General features: G+C 47.8%; 1 protein-coding gene across 1 annotated transcript; it reads right to left on the bottom strand.

Annotated features, from left to right (window-relative positions):
• Positions 1-553: 553 nt before the first annotated feature.
• Positions 554-10,775, bottom strand: LOC311619253 (keratin, type II cytoskeletal 75). The gene is made up of 9 exons (XM_084877430.1): positions 10,208-10,775; positions 9,415-9,629; positions 8,167-8,227; positions 7,722-7,817; positions 6,891-7,055; positions 4,887-5,012; positions 4,525-4,745; positions 3,120-3,154; positions 554-1,151 (listed from the first exon to the last, which is right to left on the bottom strand). The coding sequence occupies exons 1-9, from the start codon at positions 10,691-10,693 to the stop codon at positions 913-915; spliced, it is 1,644 nt and encodes a 547-aa protein (XP_084733556.1). The 5' UTR covers positions 10,694-10,775; the 3' UTR covers positions 554-912.
• Between the last annotated feature and the right edge of the window lie 7,912 nt (positions 10,776-18,687).

Below are 18,687 nucleotides of genomic sequence, written 5' to 3'. Positions count from 1 at the left end.
GCTGGCTTTTAACTCCGCTCCTGCCCTGTGATTTCTCTGCTCAGGTCTGCAAGTTTGAAGCTGTCAGGGAACAATGGTCCCTTTGCTGGCAGAAGGCTGGGCTCCCCAACCTACGTCAGTGTCCTGGAGGAACAGTCTGGCTTTGGGAGGGATGGCACTGCCCTGCATGACATACGTAGCGGGGAAGCTGGGCAGAGCTTCTGCCCAGGGGCTGGGACTTCTCAAAGAAGATAGCCCAACGAGGGGTAGGAGAAAGTGGGCAGAAGCTTAGGTACGGAGTCTGTCCCCCTGTCCTTCCCATCTCCCCCCAGTACAGCCTTCTGAGCTCTGGGGAGAAGTGGGGAAGGAAAGTCTGATGTGCTTTGGGTACTCCTTGGGTGAGGCCTTGTGCTAGGAGGAGGAGGAGAATTGTTCTGTGCTCTGTCACCATTCTAAACAGAGGGCTGGACACCAAACACATTACACATACATTTAATTGACACATTCCAGAGAGGGGAGAGAGGGAGCCCTCACTCCCAGCAGGCAGCTTGTAAGCACCGTGAGACAGGGGGCCTGACAACCTGGCATTAAGATGGTCTGGGAGACACAGACTCCTCATTTCTGTATCTGGAGGAAGGGAGGGAGGCGGAGTTGAAGGGGAGCCTCTATAAGACAAGCCTAATGTGAATCTTGGAAGTCTGTGCTCTGGCACGGAAAGGGCTCCGTGGGCAGTCGGGAGACTGTCAGGAGGGCAGAGGCTGGCTCAGGTTGGAGTCGGGTTTACCAGGATGCCAGGCTTCCTAGCAGCACAGGTGGGCCTTGTGACAGGGAGAAGAAGGAGAAGGACCCAGGTGTCTAGGGGCGCGTGCACACAGGCCAGGTCAGTGGGTAAACCTGGTTTCAGGACCCGGGTGAGGGAGTGGGTGGCTGCATTTAGTGTTTATAGCTCTTTCGGCTGGAGGACGTGGTGGAGACAAACTTGACGCTGGAGCCATTGCCCCCGAGGACCCGGCTGCTACTGGCACTGAAGCCGGAGCCTCCCAGCCCCGTGCCCAAGCTGTGCCCACCACTGGTGGTGAAGGAGTAGCCGCTGCCCCCACTGAGACCCAGGCTTCCACCTCCAATGTTGCCGCCACCGCCGTAGCCACTGGAAATAGTGGAGGTGACCACAGCTGTAGGAAGAGAGGAGATGTGGTCAGATTCAAAGGCAGAAGAGAAGACACTGGGGGTGTCAGGGCCTGTGCCCTGAAGTTCCTGGGGAGGGAGGGCAGGGTGGTCTTTTCAGGCAGCTGTTAGCCACCTAATTTTCCCTCCCATGTAGTGGGATCACTGTGCTATGCCTCAGCCGGGTCCTCTCTGTGCAGCAGGTTTGCATCCTCCCAGTCTGGAATGGCTTTCTGCCTCCCCTCCAGTACTCCATGCCTCTCTCTTCTGTTTAGAACTTAATGGAGACTTCTCCCCTCTGGAATCTGTTCCAATCCAGCTGCCTCCCCTTTGATCCTGCCCCTCTAACCCCACCTGCTGCCCCCAGGCCTGGCTGCTGTCCCATCTCCCTCTACGGACCCAGCTCTGGTGTCTCCCTTCCTTCTGGAAGCTCATAGGAAGGCACACACATGCTTACCTTGGTGCCCCCCCCCCCAGCTCTGTGCTCAGAATCCTAGAGGGGGGCTGGAATATTCTTGATAGACCAAGTGACAGATGACCCATTTGGCCAGCCAACTATTCTCCTCCCAGCCTGTTCTTTTCCTAACTTTTATAACCACCACCACCTTAAACAACTAGTCTCCTACTTTGGGTTCTTGAGAAGAAAAGTTGAAATAAAAAATAGATTCTTTTGTGGGATGAATTGTGTCCTTCAAAAAATATGTTGAAGTCATCACCCCCAGTACCTGAGAATGGGAACTTATTTGGAATATTTGCTGATATAATCAAGTTAAGAGAAAAATCATTAGGGTGGGCTCTAATCCAGTATGGCCAGTGTCCTTATAAGAAGATGGAAGGTGTCCTAATGTGAAGACAGACACACAAGGACATGGCCATTTGACCACAAAGACGAAGATTGGAGTGGTGAGCCAAGGGTTGACAGCAACCACCAGAAGCTAGAAGAGGCAAGGGGTCATTCTCCCCTACAGATTTCAGAGGGAGCACAGTCCACTGGCACCTTGGTTTGGGATTTCTAGCCTGCAGACTGTGAGACAATAAGCTTCTGTTGTTTGAAGCTGCCCAGTGTGTGTACTTCATTGTGGCAGCCCTCAGAAACCAACACAAACTTTCAGGTGCTTTCAAGGGAATGGAAACTAGAGGCTGTGCCGTCCATTCCCCAAATTAGCTTTGAGGATCTCTGGAGACACTAGACAAAGACATCAAGGATGGACACCTGGGTGGTTGAGAGGCTCTGCCTTCTAGAGCCATTGGCTAATATAAGCAATGGCTTTTGTGAACCTCACATAGAGAAACAAAGCTCACTTGCAGAGTGTATGTTGTAGAAGTCATTACTGTTGGCCTCAAGGTGCCAGCACTGAGCTCTGAGTGACGCCTTCTGCCTTCTGCTGGGGGTTTGGCCAGTTTGCTAAAGCTTCTCATTCCTCAGCCGCTGCATCTCCCTGCTATGTGTATGGTGCTCTCACTGCCCTGAAAACCCTTGGTTACTCTCTATGTTTATAATCTATAGAGTTAAGACAAGCAGTGGGGCTTCTTCCCAAATTGTTCCGGGAAGAGGCTGTCTAAATAACAATGCCCTTGCGTTCAGCATGAAGCTCCCTCCAAAGGCTGAGGGCAGACCAAGAGCTTCCATAAAGTCTGTCCACATCAAACACTCATCTCCGCACAGTAGAAGTCCCAGGGAGAACAATGGGAAGTCCTGGGAGAGGGGAGGTGTGGCCTGTGGGTCTTCTATGCAGAAGGAGTTCAGCAAATCTCCCAGTGCCCCTTTGTGGCACTCACTCACTTACAAAGAGGTCAGTTTTGTGACATGGAAGACTCTCTCTTAAGATGGCTCTCTTTTTAACAAATTCAGAACGTCAAACCTTCTCAAAACGAGCCCTTTTGATGGGATCCCCTCCAGTGCTTCATGTGCACCCACCACCTCTCCATCCCCCAATCACACACACTCCAAATGACACAAAGGATGTCATACTCACAGATGTTAACCGGAGAAACACCCTCTCCACTCAGCCTGATGGGAAGAAGGGGGGAGAAAGAGGTTACTGTTGTGCCCAGAAGTTTGTGGGCATTTGAAACAATGACATTTTTGTAATTGTTTTAAATGCATTAAAACCCCTTTATTTTTATTGCAGAAATAGTGGAGGTTGCAATTATTTAAATACTAGTAATATTAAAAATAATAACTTAATGAATGAAATAATGTGGAGTTTGAGATTAATAAGAGTAAAACCTGTAATCCCAGGAATGCGTTTTTGGTTTAGACAAGGTAGACACCTTATAAAAATTAAAGCCATCATACACTGGTGTCCATTGAAAAGGCAGGACTTGTCATAGAACAAGAATTATCTCTGAACAATGGGCCATTGTTGTGCACTGGGCAGTGCTGAGGTTATTATATGTGTGGAGGCGAGTCTGAGTCATAAATATAACACTTGCAATAATCAGTCTATTATCATGGTAGCAAATAGAGTAATTTTGTTTTAGCATCTTGAGGACAAAACTGGCATTCATTTATAAACACACACTTAGAACATTAAAAGAGCTAACCATTATTGGGTAACTGGTACCTACATTCTGCCACTTAATGCTCTCAACAACTCCATTAAGTAGGTGTTATTATCTCAGTTTTACAGATGGAGAAATTCAAGCTCAGAGAGGTTAATTAATTTGTCTAGCACCACAATTTGAAGCCAGATTCATTGGACACCCAAGCCCATATCTTTGGCCACTAAATTGAATGCTAACTTTCATTAAAATGTACACTTTTTGTTTTACTCTGCATTATTTTAAGAGCGTCATGTATAGCCCCTATATCAACACTCTTAAAGACATATGAGCTAGAAATGGGGTTACCCCCATTTTGCAGGTGAGGACACAGGAATGGAGAAGTTAAGTAATTTGCTCTGGGTCACACAGCTGGTAATTGGCAGAGCACAAAGTTGCCACTGAGCCAGATCATGTGACCTGCTCTCTATTATATCTTTGAAGAAACTGAGGACCGGAGAAAGGAAAATGATTTTGCTAAGCTTGCATAGCCTGTTAGTGGCAGGCATGTAAGCCTAACTCCTAGGACAATTTATTATCAGTCCAGAGCCTTTCAAACCACACATCCAGCCATACCACATAACCAGATTTCTCCTTTGATAGAATTTGATCACTTAGACCTGATCAAGCACTAGATTTCTATGGGGTGCTGTAAATAGTTATACCTCAAACATGGCAATTTGATAATGATTCACTAACATGAAGAAAATTGCACCTGTATTCTTTGTCATAATTCAATTCCACCTGCATTTGCTCTCCTTTCCAGGTGAGGAGAGGGCTGCAGCAACCTGTGCCCTTAGGAATAGCCAGGTAGCTGGGTTACTGCTCTGCCCTCACCTGCATTCCTCGCCCTCCAGCAGCTTGCGGTAGGTGGCGATCTCCACGTCAAGGGCCAGCTTGACATTCATGAGCTCCTGGTACTCGCGCAGCAGCCGGGCCATGTCCTGCTTGGCCTTCTGCAGGGCCTCCTCCAGGTCCACCAGCTTGGCTCGTGCATCCTTGAGGGCCAGTTCTCCGCGCTGTTCTGCGTCAGCGATGGCTATCTGCAGGCTGGCGCACTGTGAGGAAAGGAAGAAGCTGAGAGCCTTCCTGGTAGCCCCTGGACATGTGGTGCTTCTTGGTTGGATTCCTGTGCACGTGGCAGAATGACCCGGGAGGAATGAGTGTGCAGGGAATTCTTGGCCCTGCCTAACCTTTACCTGCTTCTTCACATTGTCAATCTCAGTTCTCAGCCTCTGGATCATCCGGTTCATCTCAGAGATCTCTTGTTTGGTGTTTCGAAGATCGTCACCGTGTCTGCCCGCCGTGATCTGCAGCTCCTCATACTGAAGGAACCAGAGCAGAGTCAGTCATATGGTCAAACGCCAGGGCTGGGACTCCCTGTGTGCACAGCCTGGCCACCAGTGCCACAGCAGGCCCATCTATTTGCTGATCATTCACACATTCCCTCACTGATTTATTCAGGTGGTATTTCTTGATGGGCATGTACTAGGCTATCGTAAAGAACATAGACCCCTGCTTACAGCTTATTGGGGGAGATAGACATTAGCCAAAGCAGCATATTATTGAATATATAGTTCCAAACTGTGAAAAGTGCCCCTTAGGAACTTAACAAAGTCCTACCAGAGTGTAATAAAGAAATCTGACCCAGATATGAAAGTGGGGGAAGTGATCAGGGCAGTCTTTCCAGGCATGGAGATGCTTGAGCAGTGCTCAGAAGGATGGGAGGGAGGGAGCTATCGACTGGTTGGGGAGAGACCACTCCAGATGGGAAACAGCCTATGTGAGGACCCTGGGGCCCGAAGAAGTGTGGTGAGCTCTGGGAGTGAGAGGGACTTGTTCACTGTCCTTGGGAAGCTCCTGGTCACAGAACATACATCCAGACTGATTGTGATCATTTTGGTAGCCCTCCAGACACCACTGCTGGGGAAATGGTATGGCATGCAAGGAAATTGTGCTGGGTGGAGCCGAGACTATAGAGGGTCCAGTTCTGAAGACTTTGTAACAGAATCTCCATCTCGGGTAGCTCCCCATCTCATCTGGGTGCACATCCAGGACATACTCATTTAGGAGAAATAAATGCACCTGTGTTGAGTGGACTGGCGTGAAACCCACACCTTTTCCAACAAAAGAAGAGCCCTTGCTGGAGCAATTATCTGTTGGGTTTTGAAAATGCTGGATAGCTAAGCTCCTGTTTCTGGATACACACAGTTAAAAGGAACAACAGCATTGACAACAAAGGAAATAATTTGCTGTAAATTTCAACCACTCCACTTGGGGGTTAAGTGTATTTAACCTCCACTCACCATCAAAGGGCTGCCTTTGCCCTGTGCACCCCGGTCAGCTGACTCCCTCTTCCTTCCTACCACCTTGCAGGGGTAGGGACTAAGGCATGAGTGCACAGAGCAGGGCAAGGGATAGGAGGCAGCCTGTAGGTGAGCAGCTGCCCCCTGAAAAGCCTCTGAATTTGTAAGGGAGCTCATCTCAGCCACTGGACTATCCTGCTTACTACAACCTCCAAAGCCAGGCCTTCGTACCATCTGTGCTTCTGGACAGTAGCTCTCTCTGGTTGTCCCAACATCTCTCTTCCAGATACAAATTCCCTTGCTTAGCAAAGTGCTAATTTCTGCCTTCCAGCCCCACAGAGCTGCTTGCTCAGCCCTGAACACCTTGCTCAGCGCTCTTTTGTACCTTGCTGCTTCCAAAGTGGATTGAAAATGCACCTCTTCTTGGAAGCTTTTTGTTGATGTTGTCTTTTACCTCCCAAGATTTTCTATTCACTTCATGATCTCCCAGACCTTGGGTCCTGTTTACAGTTTATCCATTTACAACTTTGTAATCTGCTTGGCATATTGTAGGAGCTTTATTAACATGTACTGAATAAATAAGCAATTTAGAAACAGCTTTATGACTGTTTCTTGGGTGTTTTAGAGTCTCACTCAGCCCCAACCAGATCCTAAGTGATGTGGGGCTGGTGGCTGTCCTGAGTGCCTAGCATGGCCTGACCACATAATAGTGTGCATGGGTGGGTTTCCATACACATTTCAAGCCAAGTTTTCAAAGGATCAGCAATGCTTCTGCCAAATTGAAAGAGATGGAAATGCTCACATGTTTCTGGAAGCTTGTGTCTAATAGTTAAATGATGATTTGGGGCTTCAGAAAACACTAGCCCTGGACCTTATCACAGAGGTACCCACACTCACCTTGGTCTGGTACCAAGACTCAGCCTCGGCCCGGCTGCGGTTGGCAATGTCCTCGTACTGGGCCTTGACCTCAGCGATGATGCTGTCCAGGTCCAGGCTGCGGTTGTTGTCCATGGACAGCACCACGGAGGTGTCGCTGACCTGGGTCTGCATCTGGGACAGCTCCTGCATGGTCAGTAAACTCAGTGTCATCAAAGAGAAGAAGGGATCTTGGAATCATAAAGTTGACCACCCATCAAGGTCAGGAAGCCCTCCTTTGGTATTCCTGACAGGGCGTCTTCTGCTCTTCCCTGAGCAGTCCCAGCATTTATGGGATTCCTTGACAATGGAAAATTTCTTTAGGATCAGATGATTTTTAGGTCCCTCTGTCCCCTGCACAGTATGTTTTTATCCCTCCCTGCTTCTCTCTTCTCCCACAGGCCCAGATCTCTGGTTTCCAAGCACAGTGCCCAGAATGAAGCATCCTCAGAGGTTAAGAAGTTGACCGGTAAGCTGAGGCACAGCTTGTCTTTCTGAACTTTTCTGAGAGGGGGAATGGAAATGTGAGTCTTGATCCCTTGGGAATGCTACCCAATAATCTGGGATTCAAGAATCAGCACTCTTTCCTCAATATGCTATGAGGTGGGAGGCATAAGCCTCACAGCTGGAGTAGGCTTTAATGTGGCAAGATTTTCAGCAGTTCTCCTGGGTCCCCCGACCTTCCAAACCCTAGTTTGGAGCACCTGGGGCACAGTGGCAGGTGGGGCCATTATGAGTATGATGCTCTCTGAGGCACCCCTTTCTTTCCCGGGGCCAGACCTAGGGGGGATAAACACATTTGCAGGCTCTTACTTCCTCATAGAGCATCCGTAAGAAGTTGATCTCGTCGGTCAGACAGCTGACCTTGGCTTCCAACTCCACCTTGTTCATGTAGGCGGCATCCACGTCCTGGAACAACAGCATAGGGAGCTCCTCTGAGACCCCAGCCACAGCAGCAAGTCCAAGAGAAGCAGAGAAGACTCCTCTCTGGCCCTTCTAGGTTGGATTTTTAGCAAACTCTACATCTGGGGTTGAGGGAGTGGAGGTAGGGGGAGAACTAGAGGTTTGAGTTCCCTGGGCTAACAAAACCCTAAGCAGGGATGGTGGGCCATAAATACAGAGGAACATTTTGGCAGGTTTGAGCTCTCCAAATATTCTCCAGGTCATATGACATTTCTTGAGTGACCCAAGGGTTGGATCTCCCCACACTCCCAGATTCAGTTTTGAATCTTCTCCTTTGAGAGACATTTCCACCCACCTTTTTCAGGGCCACAAACTCATTCTCAGCAGCAGTGCGCTTGTTAATTTCGTCCTCATACCTGTGAGCAGAGGAGAGGGGGGTGTGCTTTTGAGCAATGTTTTGATGGAGTTCTTCCTGGGCTAAGGAGGAGGGTGCTGGTGCAATAAGAGCTAAGAGACCTCAAATCCCCTCCAGCTCTTCTGCTCGCCTGTGTGTGACTTTGGGTGATTCACTTAACCTCTACTTCTCCCTCTATAAAAGGAGAATAATTTCTTCTGCTAGATGGTTACCCTCCCCCCTTCTTCTTTCTTTTGTAAGACTAGAAGGTGAGCATGGAACTTATGGAAATAGAAATATGTATTTATGCAACTCTATCTTCTTAGAGATGTACAATTCGAATTAAAAAATATTTTGTTGTCTCTGCTGGGCTGGCGTGGCTCAGTGGTTGATCATTGGCCTATGAACCAAGAGGTCATAGTTCCATTCCCAGTCAAGGCATATGCCTGGGTTGTGGGCTCGATCCTCAGTGTGGGGCATGCAGGAGGCAGCTGATCAGTGATTCTCTCTCATCATTGATGTTTCTAGCTCTCTCTCCCTCTCCTGTCCTCTTTGAAATCAATAAAAATAAAAATAAAAACTTTTTTTGCTGCCCCAAGTGCCTGCTGTAAACTTTGTTCAGGACAGTTTTCTTGGCAGATTTTGGTACCGTATATTTTGGTACCGTATATTTTCACTGAGCCTCGGAGAAGCTGTTTGAGCAGTGTGCTTTTAGCAAGTAAGTGTAGCTCTAACTCAGAAACCAGAGCTAAGGCAGCTAAGGGGTCAGTTGAGGACCACCCTTTTCCCCTGGATACATCACTGACTGTGGCCTGGGTGATCACCAGTCAAATTTAGCCTCCCAAGGAGGACTAGATTGCCTCATTTTACTCTAGTGTGCATCCTGGGAAGCAAAACCCATCTCAATAATAGAGCCTGTGCCCAGTGGAGTTAAATAACATGTTCACCTTAAAATAATATTATGCTTTTCAGAGTAACAATATTTTGTTAGGTGATATAGATATCCCTTTTTGGTTGTGTAAACAGTGAAGAATCGGCTTCTTATTAATAGTGATGCAGGGGATGGGGGTACCTCTGCCACCTCCCACCATGCTGTCTTCATCTTACGGGGTAATGACTGCAAGTTCCAAACCTCCCAGCTGATACTAGCATTTGCTCCTTTGCACCCAGAGATGGCTGCGTGTGACCAGAAGCCCATCTCCCACCTACCTGACTTTGAAATCTTCTACGACATCCTGCATGTTCCTCAGCTCAGCATCCAGCCTGCCCCTCTCACTGGTGACGCTGTCCAGCTGCCGACGGAGGTCATTGAGGTAGGCATCAAAGAAGGGCTCCAAGTTCTGCCTCACCGTCTTGGTGCCCTGCTCTTGCAGGAGGGCCCACTTGGTCTCCAGGACCTTGTTCTGCTGCTCCAGGAAGCGCACCTGGAGTGAGAAAGAAGAGAATGGAATCCTGAGACACAGGAGAGAGTTGAGAAATTAGTTGGAGCCAGGTACTCCAATTCATGAGGGAAAGAAGAAAAGTATACTTCTTACACGACACCCATATGTCAACTATTTAATTGACAACTCCAAGTCAAGATGAGAAAGCCCTTGAAGTTACCCCACAGTTCTCAGAGGCTTCCATAGAACTACGGTAGTATAGTGGTGGTTGGAGGCCTCTATGGGGAGCCTCTATTCTTGGGTTGACATTCTCAACAAAGCCTGTTCTGGGTTAGGTTAGTTGGCTTAGTGGGACTCCTCCTGCAAAGAACAAGTTATCTTTCCTGGTGCTGACTGAACCAGCCTACATGGCTCCCAAGCAGGATACAGAGAAATTTCCACAAGGTCCCTTGGAGCAAGCTGGTCCCACTTTCAAACACCTCACCCCACTGGGAGGCACCTGCTAATCAGATATGCTTAGCAGGGAGGTTGTTGCGTTGCTGCTTCCCCTCTCGGCTGAGGGCTGCTCCCAGTGGTCCCACCAGCCCAACCCAAGGGAGCAGAAGCAGCTCCTGGCTCACCTTGTCGATGAAGGAAGCGAACTTGTTGTTGAGGGTCTTGATCTGCTCTCGCTCCTCTTTCCGCACTCGCTGGATGGTGGGGTCGATTTGCAGGTTGAGGGGAGTCAGGAGACTGTGGTTGACGGTGACTTCTTGGATGCCTCCAGGGGGGCAGACAGGGAAGCCAGAACTCCCATAACCTCCGCCCACCCCACCCCCATAGCCAAAGCCACTGCTGACCCCAAACCCACTGCTTGCCCTACCACCAAAGCCACTTCTGAAGTTGTTGCCACTCCCACTGATGGAGACCCGCTTGGTCCCCCCTAGGTTGTAGAGGCTGCGGCTTCCAAAGCTGGCCCCTGGACCGCTGATTCTTCCCAGCCCTCCACTGCCCCCTGTGGTGCGGGCCACAGAGACTGAGCTGAAGTGAGGGCGCCCGGAGGCTGAGGTGGTGCTGAAGCCCCTGCGGCTGCCGGTCTGAAAAGTGATGGTGGACTGCCTGGACATGGCTGCTGCTCAGAAAGAAGAGCTCCTGGCGCAGGTGCGTATGAAGGGGGATAGAGAAAACAGGGTATCTGAGGAGCCCCAGGCCCCATGGCTTTTATGGGTCTCTGGGAGGGGCGGGGTAGTGCCAATCAAGGCCTCTGATGGCATCTTCTAGGCATTTGCCAGCCCTGAGCTCACTCTCAGCTCCCCTCTGGAAATGGTGTAGGAGCCACTGGTTGGCTCCCTGGCACGCCTCCCCCATGTGCAAAGTCCTTTCTAGTCGCAACTTGATCAGCAAGTGAATGAGAAGCACATTAATTGCTTTCAGTCATGTCCTAATCATGCATCTGATAATGGACTCAAAAAACACTGCCTCATTTCTAAACCGTTTTCTTAGGCCTGGGACCGACTCCCTCCTGTCCAAACATCTTGTGTCATTTCAAGTGACGGCGATTTACTGTTTCCTGTTCCTTCGTATCCCTTAGCTATGCTTCCCACCCCTGAGCATTTTCTCAGCTATTGTTGCCCAGTCTCCCGCCTCCCACCAAGCTGTCTCTCCAGATCTTGAAAATCCTGCTTTAACCTCATCTTTCTCAGGAATTCACTGAGTTTTGATTGCCCCTTTATTTTATTCTTAAGCTTCCATCTCTATTGTTCAGGTCACAGGATATTCTGGAGCACCTGGAGTGGGAAAGAAGAATGTGCACGTGCATGTATGTCTTGTCTATTCCAATGCAACATGACTAAAGACCAGGCCCCATGTGCCATGGAGAGAAGCCATGAGAGTAGACAGACAGGGTTGAATCCCAGGACTGCCTTGTACTCATTGTGAGACCTTTGGCCAATCACAAATGTCTGTGAGTCTCAGTCTGGATGTCTATAAAGACAGTTTTCTGATGAATATTCATGTGTGAAAACAACTTTTGCAATGACTTGACCATGTGAGTAAATGTTCAGTCTTCTCTCCTTCTGACACTATCAAGCCAGTATGAATGAAATGCCAGTCCATTCTGTGGCGAGTTTGAAAGAAACACAATACATATTCTTTTTCCTTTATAGGAAACTCGTGGCCCTGTTGGGAAGATGACTGTGAAGCCCACTGGATAATTTATGAAAAGGTGGTAGACAGCAAAGCACTCCATCGCTGCTGTTTGAGGCTGCTTAATTCCAGAAGTCTCCCAGACTGGCCACTCCTCCTATTGAATGCCAGGGTCCCTACCCTTCAATCCTTCATCAAAGAGCTCCAGTGGTTGCATCAAGTAGAGGATTTTTTTCTTTTTCCCAGGTAGTCTTATTGACTGTGCCTGCTTTCCTCTATCAGGCTAAAACTGAAGAGTCTACAAGGCTCCTTATTCCCCTTTTATCTACCTCTCATTTCACACCACCCCGTACGCCCCCCCCCCCCCCCCCCCGTCTCTACCCTGGGGGAGTAAGACAGAAACATTGTTAGATTCCTTTCATCTTGCTGACTTCTTGCTCCTTGAAGTGGTTTTGGAGAGTGGCAGAGTGAGAGAGGACCTGAAATGCATTTAGTCTCCTTTTGGTGGATGAGGAAGGTGCATTCCTGAATGGAAAATTAAACAAATGGACATTGTCTAACTAGAATTAGAGCAAGATCCATGGTCTTGTCACACAGGTGCCCTTCCAGAAGCACACCATAACTGATGGGCTGGCAGACGCTTGGCACCTGAAATGGCAGCTTGGCACCTAGAGGTGTGGATCTCTGTTGTCTGAGCTATTTCCTCCTTGGAGCCGAGGCCAGGGAGTGGGCCTCTGCTCCATCAAGAGATTGTTTGAGAGTCTCAGTTTCCACAGGGAACCTATGAATCATAGCTTTTGTTGATACAGGCCAAGAGCAGCACAGGAGTTCTCACCTGGTGGCCAGTGCTTCCAGGTCCTAGCTGGGGTGGTGCATGCGTCTGGGGTGGAAAGAATAATTGCCTTTGTTTTCTGTACTCCTTGCACGATAATCTTTCTCCCAGAAGAAGGATGCTTGTTTTCTGAGCCATGCTGACTAAACCCTTCAGAGCTTCCTGGGAAACAAAGGGTCAAGGCCTGGGGAGTGCCTTAGCTCGCATGCCTATGGGAGTGATGGGAGTGGGAACTGCCACAGCTTTCTCTCATCAAGCCTCCCGAGTGAGCTAGCAGAAGCTAGCTTCCTCTTCCTTTCCTCCTGGGTCATTCATTTATTTCCCGAATGCCCCCTCTCCCCGCGCCCCCAGGTGCATCCAGCCTGCCTCTCATCCCTTTCCATTCTTGTTTTTCTCAGCCATCACTTTTTGTCTGGAGTGGCCCACTTCCTTCCTTCTTTGCCTCCTCTCTCTAAATTTTTTCACCTGGATTGGTGTTTCCAAAGCTGGATTGTCTTACTCACTGACTTCTGTAAGATAGATGGAAATAGATACGTCTTTTACTACTTCCCTTTCTTCCTCACTCCCTCTTCTGTGACCTTTGACCTTCATTGTCATCTTTACTCTGGTGGACAATGTCTACCTAAACACCTAGACCACATGTGTCAAACACAAGGCTCGCGGGCCAAATCCAGCCCGCCAGGCCTTGCAATGTGGCCCACACTGCGCTGTCATCACTGCACTCCGCTGTCAGTTTATGACATTGTCAGTTTATGACTGTTCAGTAAACCATTCGGCCCGCGATTTAGGCTGGATTTTAGATTTTGGCCCCTTCTCTGATTGAGTTCGACACCCTTACTGCCAGGGTCGCTGCCCCCTTTAAAACCTTAAAACTTAGAGACTAGGAACACTTTCCCTCCTTGTGCCAAGGAAGGTTTCTTTGATTTTATTTTAACCTCCAGTTTTATTCTACTTAGAACTCACCCACAGAAGCCTTCTCAGATAAACTGTGCACAGGTGCTACCCTCTTTATATTGCTCCTTGAGAACATCCGCATGTGGCTTTCACATTAGTGTATTTTTCCACCTGCACTTGTTTTCTGGTGGTCTGGATGTGAGTTTACCTCTGAGGTTTAGGGTGTTTCACAAATAGAATTGTGGCAGAAGTTCAGTTGACAGAGGTTGCCTAATTAAAGAACAGCTATGCATTCCTGTCTGTTCTCCAGGTCTCCTGAGTCTCCAACTTTGTATTATTGGGTCTTTCTTGGAAGAGTTTCCTTGAGGTTTTGGGGAGTGGTAGATTCAAGAGTGATGGTATTGGCTCTGGTGCCCAAGCCTGGGAGTGCCAAACTCTTTGATGTCCTTGCTCCCTGCCTGTTCTTCTCAGGGTGGTCTCTCCCATCCTCAGAGGGACCCTGAGGCCATTGATAGTGGTGGATTTCAAGGAGACTGGGCCACTAGGACTGTGGAGGTGGGTGGAGGTATGCCTGTCCAGGTGACGGAGTGGAGAGTGCACCAAAAAACTTTGGCTTCCAACCAGGTCAGGGGCAGAGGAGGGCAGGCTGGGGGCAGCAGGTATTAAATTCTGAGAGCAGGCTGACCTGCTGCACAGAGCCAGGGTCTCTAGACACAATCTTTAAGGACTCAGGCCCCTGTCACCCAATCCCTCAAAAGCTATATCCCTCCCAGACGGCTCTCTCCTACTATCTTGGAGAGTCTTGCCTGCAGTTAATAAATGTTTATTAGCAACTATTTAGTGCCAGGTATTCAATGTCCTAAGCACAGGCAACAGATCTGTGAAAAGATAGACAAAGCCCTCCCTCCTGGAGCTCACAGTGAAAGGGAAAGGGCAGAGGAGGCCATTTGGAGGTGCAGTCATAACATGGGTCTCCCAGTTTACAGCTCCTAGAGTGTGGAGAAGATAGTTTCATGTGGTGACACCTGAGACTCCCAATCAGAAACACTTTTCACCTTAACTATTCATGACAGGGCAGCCGACTTCCTCAATATTTGTGTCTCTAAGGTGCACCCAGCCTCTCTCTGGGGGTCAGACCCTCCACCTCATGGACCTCTTTGTTCCCGCATTCAGTGGCAATATTGTTCCCCAAAGGGACTAAATGTGCCAATTGACCTCAAGAAACTACCAAGATTCAGGACTTGGGACATGTACTTGCACATAGCCAGACCTCACCTGATCTGCTCCCTTTACCACCCACATAACCAGGCATTTCACTTGGGCTCACATTTGATGGGCAGGTGGATGCAGAGCTTTGTGCAGGTGAGCAGGCAACGCTCAAGTTTTCTTTAGTCAATTTTAGTGGCAAAATTGGGTGCTTTCCCCCCACATTCAAACATGTGTTTAGGAGTAACAAGATGGAGTAGCCACTTCCCTCCAGGGTCAAATCCTTCAGACACATCCAACAAGTATGCACATGCAAAGCATGGACACACATGTCTTAGGAACATCCACAAAACAATAATCCACACACGAACATGCTGCCAACTGGATGCATAGGGCAAAGAAGTAAAGCAAAGGTACAGAGTCAGTCTTTTAAAATTTGAAGGAGACCTTAGAGATGAGGACACCACGGACAAGAACATACAGCCATTTGGTGGCCGAGGCAGAGCTCCTGATTCCTCCTGATGCCCACATTCACCCCACACTTCCCTCACATCATAGAGCCCAGGGAGAAAAGCTCCCCATTGCCTGGGAAGCACAGTTGGAACCCTTCCTATAGTGAGAAGGTCAGTGCAATGCTAGCATCTTCAGGGCCTCACACTATAGTGACTATACCCCCAGAGAAAGCACCTGAAGGGATTTAGACAAGATTTTTCCAGGTGCATCTTGGCCATTCCCCTCTGACCACTCTAATGGCCTCATTTGTTCCCAAGACAGGAGCATTTCACCAAGTCTCTCTGGTTGGTGCTCAGGGGCTGCCATAGAGGGACATTGCTGGAGAGGAAAGTGGGGGTGAAATGGGGTGCCCCTGCAGCTCCTCCTGGAAGGGAGTGGCATGACCAATCATAGGATGGAAGTTGAAGGTTTCAGATGAGCTTTGCTCTTCCTGTTGGCTCTGAGGGTCACATTTCGGATACACAAAAGAGGATGTAGCCTCCTGAGCATGGGAGGAGAGGCTGGGGAGCTGGCTTGGTCTAACATTTCTCATGGATAAATCACAGAGTGAAGCCATCCAAGAATACTTAAGATGGGATTGTTTATCTGCTGAACGTACACCTACCTTGTCTGTAAAGCTGTGCTTCTGTCTGAGGCATCTTGGTGATACATCATTTACCTGGGTGTTTCCATAGGCAGAAGGGTGTGGGGTCCTGTTTTCCACCATCTCCCAGAGGGTTGGGCCCACAGGACAACCAGCCTTGGCCTAGGAACCCTTGCTCATTCTGGGCAGTCTGGTGCCCAGCTGACCTGTGGGCACCAAGTGAGCGCACACCGATAATAAGGATGGTGACAGAGACAATGGTGCTGAGCCCACAATTTGTTAAGCTGGGAGAGATTGACTCAAGGTCCTAGAAAAGGGTATCTGTCAATTGCCCTATTTAAGAGGGGCAAACAATCAAAAGTACAGACACAGAGGGATGAAAAATTACAGCCCATGACTCATTATTACAAAAGAATTTGTTTCTTTGAAGGATTCAACAGAGAACTCAATGAGCTGACTCTGTTTGCACTCAACGTGCAATGGATGTGTAGCTTTGCAGAAGGCTCCTCGGGTGGGAAATCTGACATATTTCTGGAATCTGATGGGATGAAAGAGTTTCCACTGAACAGACCACACCATGCCTGTGATGCAGGTTACATCTGAGCGACCAGGACACTGCTCTCACTCCCTCTCTGGAAAGAGGATAAAATGCTATATGATCCCACAGGCAGAGATGGCCCAGCACCCTCTGTGAAATTCTGGATGTGCTCCCATCAGGCCAATGAGAGACACCAGTCCTTTTAAAGGAATCTTGCAAGTGCTTTTCATTTGCCCCAAGCACTGGCTTAGTAAGCAAGAGTTGGTCAACCTGGAGTGAGCCCAGAGACTAATGAAAATGACGAGTGAATTGGGAAATAGGAAGTGTGAGGAAAGGGGAAAGTCATTATGGTAGGAGACCAAACCTGTTTGTTGTTGTTGTAGTGACCAGGGAAAACACTTGAATCTTGGCATGAAAAATTCAATTTAGTATCAAAGGGCTTCTGTGGTCTAATTGTAAACAAGGATACCCTCTCTCCAGAGAAGTTGTGACACTTTTTTTTTTTTTTCCCTGTAATGATGTAGAGGGTGTGATTCTTCAATGAATGAAATTCTTTTTTTATTTTTTCTATTTTCTTGGAGCATTTAATGTCTCTCTAAGATAAGCAACCTGTACTCTCTATTTTGATAAGGTTGTTTAGGCATCATGGTATTTTGTGGATTTAGTTTTAATTTATGATTTTCCTATTTCTTTAAAAATTTCCCTTTGAAAGAACTGACATCCACTTAACCTCTCTGAAGTTGGACCTGCCATTGATCAAATGCTTTCATACTTTGCACACATTGCCCTTGTCTTATGTGGGTAGTGTGTGTGTGTGTGTAGTTCTGGCTCTGCCAGGAGAGAGATTTTTTTCCTAGGGTAGCCACATAATTCAGTTGAATCTAACATGTACCTACCTTCCTGTAAATTATCTGTAGGGTCCAGAACTCAGCTATGCCACAGGTAATCTTACACTGTATTTCTGGATGACTCTGCTGGATTGCTGAGTGGCATTGGGTATACATGAGCAAATAATGAGGTTTGGAAGACAGTTTTTGAGACAAGGATAACACAGGCTAAAGACAATCACATTCTACTTATCACTCCCTCATTGCCAAAGAATAAATAACAAGTCAGAGTAGGGAAAATAAGGTTCCAGATATCAATAAGGCCTCTCAGAAAGAGAAAAGAAAAAATTAAGCTTGAATTGAGTCCAGAGCTGGAGGAGGAGAGAGCATAAGCTGTGCCAGCTAGGGCAAAAGCATCATCCCTCTTCCGCCCAGTGTGGGCTGGGATTCTCAAGCTCAAGGGCAGAATGGGTTGGTGTTTGCCCTCAGTGTGTGAATATGGCACCAACTGATATCATCCAGCAGATACCCCATTTAGTGAGCATCCCACTCCTATGCCTGCTCTTTTCTTTCCGGGGGATTGGCATCTCCACCAGAGGGCATGCAAAGCAAGAAAAGGCTAGAGTGCTAGGGTAAGGCCAGGTCAGTCCCTCCTTGTTCTTACCTGCACCTCTCCCCAGGGCCAGAAGGTGAAATGATAGAGTCAGAGTCTGGATGAGATCACACCTCCCTCCCACGGGGGAAGAGCACAGATTCTGAAAGAAGCCAGGTCGATTCTTGGATCCTGGCTCTTACTCGTCATTTATCATTATAACTGAGATAAAGTTCAGCAAGGTGAGTGGATACAGAAATCAATAATTCTCATGTACTACCTTTTAGTGACTATAAAATATGATAGGAAAGAAAGGATTCTAATTAACAATACAAAACCTCTTAAGATACCTAGGGATACCTAATAGTAGCAATAACAACAAAAGAAAATGCACAAAAGAGCCAGAAAATACTGAAAAACAAATGAACCATGAGTAGGAATTGCTGTATAAGAAATCAACATGGAATACAAAGCTCTAGTAATTACAATGGTGTGATTACACAGAAATCAATGGGACAGAAGAGAAAACCAGCATGTAACAAGAGTGATATTTCAATGGGAAAAATGAAGATGTTTACTTTTACGTAGAGAAAAGTACAAAAAAGAAAAAAACAATTGCCCAAGTTCCCACTTTTTAAAATTAGTCACTATTTATATTTTGACTTATTTGCTTTCATCCTTATTTCCATATTAACAACTTTTAATAAGTCACATACATAATAAATAAACACAATGTCCTTTAAAAAAAAAAAAAAAGTCCATGGCTCAAGTTCCAGCTAAGCTGGCCAACCAGCTGGTCATGCTGTCTCCCTCCCCCAGGGTTAATCCTGAGAAACTGTAGAACAAATGGAATACATGAATAGGCCTGGGGTAGAAGAGAGGGGATGGTTAGAGGAAAGGGTCTTAAGTTTGGTCCTTGCCTATTGTCTGCCCCTTTAAAGTAGAGATCCCGAGCAGTAGTGCCCTGTCTGTAGTCCAGTACTAGAGCAGA

The sequence above is a fragment of the Pipistrellus hanaki genome (genome assembly GCF_964339955.1).
Source record: "Pipistrellus hanaki genome assembly, chromosome: 3".
Classification (NCBI taxonomy): Eukaryota; Metazoa; Chordata; class Mammalia; order Chiroptera; family Vespertilionidae; genus Pipistrellus; species Pipistrellus hanaki.
This window is presented reverse-complemented; position numbering and strand designations above follow the sequence as displayed.